At 35.4% G+C, this 13329-nt stretch overlaps 2 protein-coding genes across 3 annotated transcripts in view; one reads left to right on the plus strand and one right to left on the minus strand.

Annotated features, from left to right (window-relative positions):
* LOC134647345 (syndecan) overlaps window positions 1-13329 on the plus strand; it is a 518229-nt gene that overhangs the window by 290253 nt on the left and 214647 nt on the right. The window lies entirely within an intron of this gene.
* Window positions 6869-9896, minus strand: LOC134647463 (lipase 1-like). Its single transcript, XM_063501814.1, has 5 exons — window positions 9697-9896; window positions 9043-9249; window positions 8371-8531; window positions 7771-7875; window positions 6869-7207 (listed from the first exon to the last, which is right to left on the minus strand). Exons 1-5 carry the CDS (start codon window positions 9824-9826, stop codon window positions 6869-6871), a joined length of 942 nt encoding a protein of 313 aa, XP_063357884.1. The 5' UTR covers window positions 9827-9896.

Here is a 13329-nt window from a genome sequence, read left to right on the forward strand (position 1 = left end):
AGGGCATGAAAAAAGTGTACCATTTACTTTTTTCGAAAAGCTAACAAAGAAGTATTGATTAAAAGAAAAAAGAAAGAAAATGTGTGCTGAGTTTCCATGCCAAATGGGAGTCAGTTTTGTGACGTTTCATACCAAATTTTTGTGAAAATGCGTCACTGTTAATTTTAATGATAAAGTTACGAAGCCGATATTGAGTTTTATAAATGCAGGTTTCTGCAGCTTATTAAGATAACGACAACGTAGGAATTCCCCTTTTTGCGGAATGCCCCAAAACGTCTTTAATATTTTCTTAGTGTACCACGAAATTTGAAGAATATGGTCGTCTTAAAGAGTCTCAGGTGTGCGTGTTTTTCATTACCTAAGTAACCTTTGTGAGTATGGGCGATGGTAACAACGGCTTAGAAGCTGGATGAATGCCAATGTGACGGCCGTCTTGCTCCGCCGCGGTCCTAGTTAGATACCTTCATTACAAATGGTGTTCTAGCCCTCCAAAATAATGTTGGCTAGCAAACGTACCTTTACGTATTTTAATGTACCTATTTCTAATTTTTATCTGCGCCAAAGACGGGATACATTTTTTAAGTAAGTAATAGTACTTTAGATTCAAATAAAAAAATACATATACATTAGGGTCTTTCTTATTTTGCGATTTAAAAAATAACAATGCATATCCTAAACACCCCCACTTCTACTACCCCAAAACACCCTGAGAAAAAAATCACGTCATTCCAGTTATACGTTGTAGTTACAGACGTTACAGTCCGGAATAACCAGAAATTTATTTTAACAGTGTTTTGGGGTAAAACAAAACCGATTTTGGGGGTACGCGTCATATTTATGAAAATCGAAAAATAAGGGACTTCCAAATATACATGTACCCGTGTTGTTAACTTTTATTGTATTCTTCTCAGATCAGTCGTAACCTTTTTTCTGAAATGTGTTTGACCCAGGCGCGAATGTACGATCTCCCATGTTCATTTTGATTTTTGCGCCTTTTTCTGATGATAAAATGTTTGCAAACTGGAAAGAGACAGGATTTTGAAAACGATTACTGGAAAACAGTAATACTAACAAAGATATGTATTGGCATGCGAGGTACATGAACATACATAGAGTAATAATTTTTGCTTTTTTTTTGACGACTGGTCTGGCCTAGTGGATGGTAACCCCGCCTGTGAAGCCACGGTCCTGGGTTCGAATCCCGGTAACGGCATTTATTTGTGTGGTGAGCACAGATATTTGTTACCGAGTCTTGGGTGTTTTCTATGTATTTATGTAATTGTATATTATATATCGTTGTCTGAGTACCCACAACACAAGCCTTCTTGAGCTTACTGTGGAACTTAGTCAATCTGTGTAAGAATGTCCTATAATATTTATTTATTTATTTTATTTATTTTATTTATTTTATTTATTTTATTTATTTTATTTATTTTATTTATTTTATTTATTTTATTTATTTTATTTATTTTATTTATTTTATTTATTTTATTTATTTTATTTATTTTATTTATTTTATTTATTTTATTTATTTTATTTATTTTATTTATTTTATTTATTTTATTTATTTTATTTATTTTATTTATTTTATTTATTTTATTTATTTTATTTATTTTATTTATTTTATTTATTTTATTTATTTTATTTATTTTATTTATTTTATTTATTTTATTTATTTTATTTATTTTATTTATTTTATTTATTTTATTTATTTTATTTATTTTATTTATTTTATTTATTTTATTTATTTTATTTATTTTATTTATTTTATTTATTTTATTTATTTTATTTATTTTATTTATTTTATTTATTTTATTTATTTTATTTATTTTATTTATTTTATTTATTTTATTTATTTTATTTATTTTATTTATTTTATTTATTTTATTTATTTTATTTATTTTATTTATTTTATTTATTTTATTTATTTTATTATTTATTTTACTTCGCTTTTTAAAATTTATTTTCTTCTAATCGTATAGATAGCCAGAATAAAAAATATCTAACTTGTAGATAACTTAAATCAGTACTTTAATAAGCGATAAACGTAGTAAATTCCTTTTGAGCTGTCGCGAAATTCGCGATAAAAATCTCGTACTAATATTTACACTTTTATCAATAAATTTTATCTTAATGATCTGACGTCACAATCTGATATTCAGTGATATTAGAATACTCATTGTCTTGTTATAATTATGATATATTTAATTTATAAGCTACTCTAGTAAATATATCCTCAAATAGGCCTATTATATCCTCACGATTACGCTAGCCATGTCCTATAACCTATAATATAGTCCTACGATATGTCTAATACTAACCACAGCAGTTAGATCATGTCAACTTACATAATGACGTAAGTCACTTTCGTTCACTCCCATGTTAAGTCATTTTCGGACCTCAGAGCGTAGCGAGAGGCTCGTTACGGCTGTCTCGGACACGCCATCGCCCACTCGGCAAACAGTTGAAAAATATATCTGTTTCAGAAGCAGATATGAAAATGGAAAAAATGTATAACCATATAAACAGTGGCCGGTAAATATTGAGGAAAGAAAGCTGCAAATTGAATCGGATTTATATAATAATTCTCTGAAAATAAAGCGATTGCGACGGATACCGAAATCAACAAAAGGTTTATTCGAAATGAAATGAGATGTTGTCAAAAGAAGTTCATTAGTGGACGAACAATATTTTCTTAAATTTGCGATGGAAATTCGTACTTCTTTTGTATATAGAACACGAAATTTTGCGGAAGCAAATCGATAATTTTAGGTTATTTAACTGCTATCCTAAATTTAATTCTTCCAAAATTGAATTGAAATTTTAAAAAGGAAGATAGGTCAGCAAAAATCAGATTCTGGGAGGACCTAGAAAAACAGAGATAACTGAAGCAGTTCTTGAGATAGCGGGGAGTTGCGGGCATTGAGAAGAATGGAATACAGAAGGGACAAAATGTGTTAGTTATACCCGCTAGAGCTGTGAACGAAAGTGATATATATTATGACTGTACTTTACAATATTGTTTTACTATTCTTTGTTCAGTTTAACGACTAACGTGGATTTAGTTGCGGGCAAAACCCAGTACTTAATGCATCTAATACAAGAAGTTTTACAAGAGCTGATGCCGAATGTTATTCAACAAAAAAATCGTAATAACTTTTGGTCTGCGGCACTTCCAAAATGTACTAAAGAAGTAAAACTATAGGCAGTATAGACGCGTAATAACTGTTATACCTATATTATTATCTAAACTTTTATAATACCTAATAATGTGTCATTGTGTACATTAAATACGTTACTCATACACTAACGCGTGATTTGATTATCTTTGCTGCTCCTTTAATGAAACCAAACATTAATTTGGCTTAGATAAGATTAGGATAAAAAGTAAATAAATAAATTAAATGACAAACCGTACCAAGCTACTCTGCAGGGCTCATAGCTGATCTAGTTTTGTTGTACCACCATGTAATGTACCTATGAAAGCAATAAATTACTGAGTACTTCATGGCTTTTGCAATGAAAAAGTGTAACAATGTCGAAACTTATCAATGTATGGAAATAGTCACGTGGCTTTTCGTGGCATCTGTACACATACATTTTTATACTCGTTTGGCGTTTACAGATGTACTATTGTCATCTTGACTGGGTCTCCTGTGTTGTGACGTACTTCTATAGTATTTTTCAAACTCGTTGGGTAGGATGACAGCTGTCCTTTCTACACAATTTTGCGAGATTGGGCGTTTTAGGTTATAAATTATATGTAGATGACACCTGTCATCCTACCCATCGAGTTTAAAGCATAATTTGTGGCGTAAAATTAAATTACCTAACTACTCAACTTTATTAACCTGTCGAATCCCACGATATGACGTCACCATAAGCGTTCTGGCTCATATATGAGCCGTGGGAACTGACAGATTAACGTTAATATTCTCTTTAATTTCAGGTAAGCATTAAGGAGTAGTGACTTGCCTAAGAAAAGTTGGACGTTTTCATACTAAAGGGTTTGTAAGTACATCTGAATTAAGAGTAATTTCTTAAAGACCACGGGGAAATTCTTAATAGATTAATGGTCTTCCGGTTGATGTTCAAATTTGTAGAATTTTAATTTCTACAATTTCTTGTCGGACTATATTGCAAATCGCCTGCGATACTGGTGTGCGTAAGTATCATAATACAATCAAAACAGTAGCAAATTGTAAAATCTGTATACGAATGTTGACCGTATTGTGCAGCGGGCTTAAGGTACCTATAAGTTATAAGAGATGTTGGAATTTCAGTGTAATTATCTTTTAATCTCCTTTTGATGTCTACGTTTGCGATAATTGCCGATAATTCGACTTGAATTGATTGCCAACTAATAGAGATACGTGAAGATAAGAGAATTGTTACGAGGGGCGTTCAAAATATTCTCGGTATTGATATCTTACGACCTCTTCTAAAATTTCTTTCGTTACTGGCCGCTAAGGTTTATTCATTGACATTAAAAAAAAGTATAATTCGAACCGAGATAGTCTTTTGTTTTTCTGCAATTGCTGAACAAACATGAACATCCTGTGCGAATTGACAATGTTAACTAAATTAGAACATCGATGCGTGATAAAATTCTTGACAAAACAGGGTAAAAATCAAAAAACCATAAAAGAGGAAATGGATTGTGTTTACCGTGAGTCTGCTCCTTCTTTATCTACCATTCAAAAGTGGTCAAGCGAGTTTAAACGCGGAAGGGAGAGTATTGAAGATGACCCTAGACCTGGCCGGCCTGTAGTAGCTACTTCACAAGAAAATATTGATAAAGTGGAAAAACTTATATTGGAAGATGGTCGAGTGAAGGTAAAATCTATAGCACAAGTAACCAATCTCTCTATTGGTACCGTACATGATATTATACATGACCATCTTAATATGTCAAAAGTAAGTGCAAGATGGGTTCCGCGAATGCTGACTCGGCTTCAAAAAGACATGCGTGTAGCTTGTTGTTCCGATTTTATTGACCTGTGCGGTGAAAATCCTGATGAGGTGCTGCAAAGAATAGTTACTGGAGATGAAACCTGGGTTCATCATTATGACCCAGAGAGTAAACAAGAGTCCATGCAGTGGCACATTAAGGGTTCAGCTCATCCCAAGAAGTTCAAGGTCATCCCTTCAGCTGGCAAGGTCATGGCCACGATATTTTGGGATTGTGAAGGAGTATTACTAATCGATTATAAAGAAAAAGGTGTAAATGTCACAGGACAGTACTACGCTAACATTCTACGTCAATTAAAGGATGTAATTAAAGAAAAGAGGCGAGGAAAGTTAACCAAAGGTATTCTGCTTCTGCATGACAACGCCCCCGTCCATACTGCTCATATTGCCAAGGCAGCTATTGTTGAATGTGGGTTTAAAACTGTTACTCACCCACCGTATAGTCCGGACTTAGCCCCCAGCGACTTCTTTTTGCTCCCCAATCTTAAAAAGGATCTGCGTAGAAATAAATTTTCTGACGATGAAGCATTGAAGGCGGCAGTGGAGGAGCATTTTTACACGAAAGATAAAAAATATTTTTACGAGGGATTAAAAAAAATAATTGATCGATCTTTTAAGTGTATGAACATAGGGGGGGAGTATATTGAAAAATAAAAATATCAAACTTTTCGTACTTGTTTGTTTTCATTCTCATACCGAGAATATTTTGAATACCCCTCGTACATATGTACACATAAATTGGATCAATATATCAACATACATATACATACATATATATGGTATATATTATTAATACGTAATATTGTGGGGTATTATCTTTACACGTATACGAGCATGCTTACGTGTGGTGTTACGTACACAGGTCTAGAATGTACAAGACTGCCTGTCAAAAAGCATTTATTTACTTGGTAGCCTGTTGTGTCCCACTGCTGGGCAGAGGTCTCCCTCTCTTTCTTCCACGCGTCTGTCCCGTTCTATGGCAATAGTAGGCTAATCTTTCCGAAAGACGTCAAGATCGTGCCGCCATCTCCTTCGAGATGCACTATGTGTGGTGTCCAATCAGTAGTTTTCTTGGCCCACCTCTTGGTCAAAAAGCAATTCATAATTAATATGTGATTGCGTAAATTATTCGTTTTTGTAAAAGTATATTCCAAGATATAACCAACCACTCATCAGCCACCCACTGTATCTCCTAAATACAGCTTTTCGTTTGTTCCATTCTGCTAACCTTACGATTTTTACCATCACGCTCCGCGATTGTTACGTCATTTAGGGTCCTAGCTAAATCGGTTGAATCATACTTAACTCTATGGAATGTGCAATTTAGCTAGAACCCTAAATGGCGTAACAATCACGGAGCGTGACTGTAAGTACATTCATTTATTGGCCCTAGAGACTGCTATGAAGCTGAAAAGTGGTCACGTTCTTTTCATTGTAGTCTGTCTCTTTCACACTCATGAAATATTCATGTACAGGTTGGTTCCAATCTTCAATCCTGATTGCACACTTCAGTTGTGTTTAAGCGTTAAGGATGACTCATGTTAGACGGCCGTGTCCGGGCCGGAGCTTCCGGCGCTTACTTTTCCATGAAAGATGACTGGTGATCACGTGATGCTTACCATAGAAAACGAAGCGCCGGAAGCTCCGGCCCGGACACGGCCCGGTCTAACGTGAGACATCCTTAAGCATCTTTCTGTGGCTACGCAGGAACCTCATATTCTCATATAAGAATATGATTGTTTGCTTAGACTTGTATTGAAAAAAATATTTAAGTAAATGCATCTTTTAATCCTCTTTATTTTTCTAATATTTTATTGCTAAATAATAATTATAATATCATTGCCTTTTAAGCACCTCTTGTTAATTTGAGTAAATTTTATAAGTAAATAGGCTATTCCTAAAGCCCTTTTGTCCTAGTAACATGTATTAAATCTGCATGAGAAAATTCGGTTCCATTAATTCCAATAGCTCTAGCGTTCGGCATATCGCTAGCCATAGCTTGGACATCATTTTCGTCTAGAAATTTATTATTTTTCCTATAATACAATAAAGTATAAACCGTAACATGGGATAGGTTATATGGTGGAGGGGAGGGGGTTCCATAGATTTGGTAGTTAACGTTCTGGCCGTAGTCCCAACGCTGGAAGGATTTATCTCTGATGTTCTGAGCGTAGTGAACTAGTTGTTTGAGGGAAGTTCCTATGGATGTGAAGCCGCCCAAGCTTGCGATGTACGACTGAAATACAAAAAAATATGTATATCGAATATTTTCACTATAAATAAATTAAATAAATACTTAAATATTATAGGAAATGTTTACACAAATCGACTAAGCCCCACAGTACCTACTCGTAAGCTCAAGAATGCTTGTTTTGTTTGTACTCAGACAACGACATATATAATATATAAATAAATACTTAAATACATAGAGAACAAGCATGACTCAGGAACAAATATCTGTGTCATCATACAAATAAATGCCCTTGCCGGATTTCGAACCCGGGACCATTGGCTTCACAGGCAGGGTCACTACCCACTAATAGGCCAGACCGGTCATCTACTAAGTACTTATACTAAGTCTAACTACCGTGAGACACCAACATAATAATATAATAATTTTATATGGGCCGCTCATGTATTGTTAAGTCGAATAAACTCTCGACATCTTTCGATCCGTTTTTGAGAATCTTCGATTCGAGCAGTAGAGACAGCAGGAGTAAGCTTGCCTGCTGTATGTATTTAACGAGCTTTTTCATGAACAAGCCTTTCTTTATAAATAATAGAACGCAATGTAATTACCACAACACTCTGCACTGCAACTTGGTGCGTCACCCCTGTTTGGGTTATATTTTTATGCATATTCAGTGAAGATATCTCTGCTATACCCGCTCCTAGTGCAAAGTTCTAAAAATAAAAAAGATTCCTTTAAAAACTTGGAAATAACTAAAAAAAACTACAATGAACAAATATAAAACAGTGTTTGGTTTCTGTTTGTGTACTTGACTAACATAGACTAACAACACTAGACCGCCAATCCCGTTGACCAGCGCGTAATCAAAACGCTGTTATTTTCGTAGTCGACTTGACACTAGATGTCGCAACGAACAAGTAATAAGGTTGAATTAAATGAAGAAATATAAAAGGTCCAATATCACAAAAAAAATAAGAGTACTAACAGGTACAAATAAGATTAGGAAATGTAATGACTCTCTAAGCATCAAAATGAAATTATATGATATTGACCGGGATATGGAGTATATAGACCGTGATTAATACCTTTTGTATTGTTTTCCCCGGTATATAAGTCTAGTGAAACTGACCGCGAAGCTAACAGTCTTGTAATCCAATGCCACAGAATACATCGCCCATTACATTTAATTGGAAGATAATAATACTTACATATAGAGGATTAATAATACTTGCTACTGCTTTCAACTCTGCCGAAGGGAAGAATTTCGTATACCCAACGGGATCTAGAAGTTGTGCCATGTGGAATTTCTTATTGTACTCGCGCTTCAAATGGTTTAAAATTAAGAAGGAAGTCCCACCTTGAGAGTCCCCTATGGTCATAAAAGACGGAGATTGTTATTCACAAGGACGGTTTACAATGAACAAGGCTCGGAAAAACATCCGTCATTTTGAAAACATTACCCTGTTCCGTACAACACGGACTTCTTTATACCAATGTCAACGATTAAATATGCCCCAATTACATCCATAGACCGTAAACGAACATTTGGATCCTAAATTATGATTTGTTTTCAAAATAACGGGCGTTTTACCGAGCCTTGACAATAAAGAACCATTGAAGATGGAAGAACTGCCAAGGATCTTGCCAATTTTTTTTTTGCTGCTTAAAATATTCAATCATCATTCACAAATATAGTGTTAATCACAACTGTACGGCTTGAGTGGCAAGCGTTTAGCGGAGCGTTTGGCGGCACAGGCGCCGTGGCGTCAAGCGTCATTTAGTTCTGCAGCATTATCTGAGGCCGCTTGTATATGTTTGCATTCGTTTGCTATGAACGCCTCACGCCCTGCTCGAGCATCCACTCCGTTTGCACAATTTACCTATGAAACGTATCTGTGATTCGCCAGTAGTAAAAATGATGTGGTCAACCATAGCGCGGAAGTCAAAAATGGCGATCTCCTCCCAGCTGAAGTTGAAGAAGTCGATACTGTCCTTGTCAGGGTTGAGGGTTTTGTGAGCTCGTGAAAAGGGATTGCCACGAGCATTGCCCAGCCAAACGTCTAAGCCTGCATCTGATAAAGCGAACGCTGTAACAAAAACGCTACATTAGCGTTTTACAAGTTTCAAATCTATCAAGGTCAACTTCTTGAATTTTGTTTTTGACTATACCTGCCGGAATTCCTCTGCAGGTAGTGAGGATACTTTTCCACTTTATCGTGGACTTATTAGAATTCAACATACATATATTTAAATAGAAGTAGGATCATCATTTCTATAAACGAAAGTACTTAACTCTTCATATTAAAATACCTTTTCGGGTATTGAAGAAAGTTCTTTTACTTTATTTCCATTGTTTACCATTTTCAAGCTAGCTCTTGTGAACTGCCATGTCATGTACCTACAGACTCAACGTTTTGAACGACCTAGGATTCTCCCTCTTGTAAATCAAGCGCCTTATAATAAACTTTTATGTCTGTTACATGTTATTTGGGTTGTTAATACGGAAGAGTAGGATAAAAAGAAACAAAACCCACCTAGTTTACTCTTCGGACCTTGATTGATAAAGTCGGCTGAAGTTCCCATAATCCCGTGCATGAGAAGAATAGCCGTCTTTTGTTTAACTTCAGACGTGCCCTCTTTCTTGTTATACGGTATACGGTGCATGGTTAGAATGTAACCATCTTCCGTAGTTACTTTGTGGTTCTGCAGGCCGTATCCTGCGGATATTGTGTCTTCTACCTAGACACATTTGAAAATACAGTTACCTACGTTTAAAATGAAGGGTAACGAATGCATTTAATTAAAATTTTCCATCAAAATCCAACCCGGCAACGCAGTGAGCGTGATGGGCACCTTTGCGTCATAGTAGATATATATGCATGTTTTGTAGGATCATCACAGAGCCTCTCGCGTAAGCGCCTCCTCGCTTTCTTCATAGCGGCTTAATTTTGAGCTAGTATGAACTTACCAGATCTTTCCCTTGGCACTTACAAGTGAAGAGTAGCCAAACAAATAGTACATTTCGCATTTTGAATAAGTTTTATAATCCGAAGGTCGATATTTGCCTCAGGCACTGTATAATTTTCTCTCTAGGCTAACATTAATATTGGTGTCATTCACTATGCAAGTTTCGCAAATCACTTGATTTTTAACTTCTGGCATTTAGAAAAATGTATTTCTTCTTCTTCTTCTTCTTCTTCTTCTAGAACAAAAAATTGATGGTCAATTCTATGGGGATTATTACATAAGTGCGACCCCAAGTGTGCGATGCACAATTGTGCGACATAATTTTTTTAACGACACTGCAATTCTGCGAAGTGATATTGTGCGACATATCACTATTCGACCAAACTATAGTCTGGCAGTATTTTTGATCGAAGTTTAATTGTGCGACATATTACGGCTCGACAATACTTCTAGTGCACGACAGTATTTGTGGGTCTACTGGTAATTTATTTTTAACATGGTCTCAGTACTTACACTGTTTCTTCTCAAAAAACATTTCCTTTACAACTGAACTTTCGCGGGGCTCCTATTTCTGGGCGCTTTGCCCTTCGGGCATCTGAAGCTACCTAACGAACCTAACCTACCTATTGATTTATATTTCGCACACACGATGATTCGCTCAAACGGCACATCGTATAGTCGTGCATCACCTAATAATGTTTCGCACGAACAATAGTTCCCACAAATGACATGTCGTACAATCGTACATCGCCTAATCATACGTCGCACTAACAATACTTCGCACAAGCGTGTGTCGCACTCCCGTAGTAAAGCCAATTCTACGGGTAAAACGGTTAAGTAACATAATTATAATTAAGTATGTAATAGCTTAGGTTATTGAAATAATTACTTAAATAAATTAATTAAAAGAAAGTAAGTCAGTCCTGTGACTTTTTTCTAAATTAACTGATTGCAGTTACTGAGGAGTGAGGACACACTGGTTGGTTCGCGAGATAATGATTTTTTCCACTTGAAGAGCTAATTATGTCTTCATTAACCTTTGATAATCAAACAACGTAATGGAATATTCCGATATGTAGACTGCAGTCAGTTGTCGAGTCATAATTGTCACAAATAAGCATACCTACATCTATTTCTAATGAATGCATCGGAAATATCAGAATCCTTGTTAGATACCACTTAAAATTAATGGGTATAGCTAGTTTTGAAATCGATTAGTTTTCAGCTACAGTTCGCGTTGAGTCCAAGGATTCTATAGATGGTCAAACCAATTTGTCAGTAAATAAGAACCAAAAAAACTATACTCATCCTTTTTTTTTGGGTGCTAGTACTAGTGTAAGACAAAGATAGTATGATTCTTTCTGTCTATGTTTGAAATGAGACAGTCGTTTGACAAACTATATATAAGGCCGAGGAAGCGGGAAGGTTAGGAAACTATGTGCTACAGCAAGCAGAGTTCATTTTGCTTTTTCGGAACTTGTGCGTGACCTGTTTACTATATATACACGTAAACTTTCCTTGAGTATTGATCTTCTAAACTAAATACTCGTAGTTTCTACAGTCCCGCTCCACTTGAAAAGATCGAAGCTAGTTTCAGAAACGAAGCAGGAAATTCTACCTCATCTCAGCAGCACATTTTAAGTTATCCTTTTAAAAGTTGAGTTAAGAATGATAGTCGAACGTTCCAAGTTCGTTTGACGGGGTGTCGATAGAACACGCTTGTAGTTTGCGTGAAAAATGTTCGCGCGGCTTGAGACGTCGGCATGATCAATTGGGAAGAGCATTTTTAAATGGGCGTATGTTGTGTGATATATTAAATTAAATTGAACTTTAAGCATTGACTTGACAAGGTGTGTAAACGTAGAAAAAGAGAAGTTTTTTTTTAAGTGCTAAGTTGTACTACCAATACGAAATATTATTTCAGCTTTATTAAATTTTCAATTTATTTTATTCTGTACAAATTTAAAACTAGTTGAGACCCTTGAAGTACCTACACCTATCCTTTTTTTAAAGGTTTTCGGATACTATCGCAAAATTTAACATGACATTATTTTTGTTGCAGGTAATCACAGAACATGCTACTAATCCCGCTGCATTCTGTAAATATCGGCCTGATTCTAACTTTAAGATACGTCAAAAATTCGCTAAAGATACGATATGGATCGGATATGTCAGTGTCGAAACTCATGTTTTTGTTTGAAGAAACGTCACTAATACCATAGAGAAAAGAAGAACATACAGTGCTCACTCCATACATCAGTTTTAGTACCAAAAAGACTATTAGCATCTAGCATGAGATAAGACTTTCCGGTCGGTGCTACATCTATTGTCAAGTAGCAGTACTGATAGTTCCTCTACTCGATGCTAGATGTAGACACTGAAATGAATAGTCTGAACTGATGTATGGAGTGAGCACTCTTGTCTTACTATATTTTTCTAGGTATGCTTATACTCTGACATATCCGATCCATGTCGTATCTTTAGCAAATTTATGACTTATTTTAATGTTCGAATCTGGACATATGGCAATTCAGAAAACCTCAAGCATTTTTTATAGTTAAAGCTTAGTCACTGAAACAGTAATCTCCACAATAATTCATGTCAGTACATGTCATCGTCGCTATATCCTCACAAATACATGTGGATATGCCGGCGTCGTAAGCCCGCGAAATTGATGAAGCAGATACGCTTCCTGCTCACCTAAAACGTCTTATATCCATATCAAATCTTTGGCGCTTACGACGTTCTTTATAAGCGGGGATGCAACTTGATAAATGCACGTAGCAGATGGATGCATGCCACTTAGTCATGATGAGTTGGTAATGACCCGAGCGAGGCATTAAGCGATACACATTGTATGTTATTTACAACATGTAATATCGTATAATAGTAACCTCTTGTCTGTATATGATAAGAATCCTGCCCGAAGTTTTAGTCATTTTGCATTTATTTTCGAGAACAGGTTTTTCGGCTCTATGGAGCAAAAAACTGAGGTTTGAATCCACGAGATTTGACCACCACGTATGAAAGGTTAATATGTCGTATATCTAGTTAGCTTGTAACACACAACGCTTTTGATAAAATTTTGATCACTATTTGATATCGATTAGATATGATTGATAATTACACCTTCATATAGTTTCATGCAACACTAACAAGGAATGAGCAACGTCTTGCTGTATCAGCTTATACATGTCAGT

This window comes from Cydia amplana, chromosome 4, assembly GCF_948474715.1.
Source record: "Cydia amplana chromosome 4, ilCydAmpl1.1, whole genome shotgun sequence".
Lineage (NCBI taxonomy): Eukaryota > Metazoa > Arthropoda > Insecta > Lepidoptera > Tortricidae > Cydia > Cydia amplana.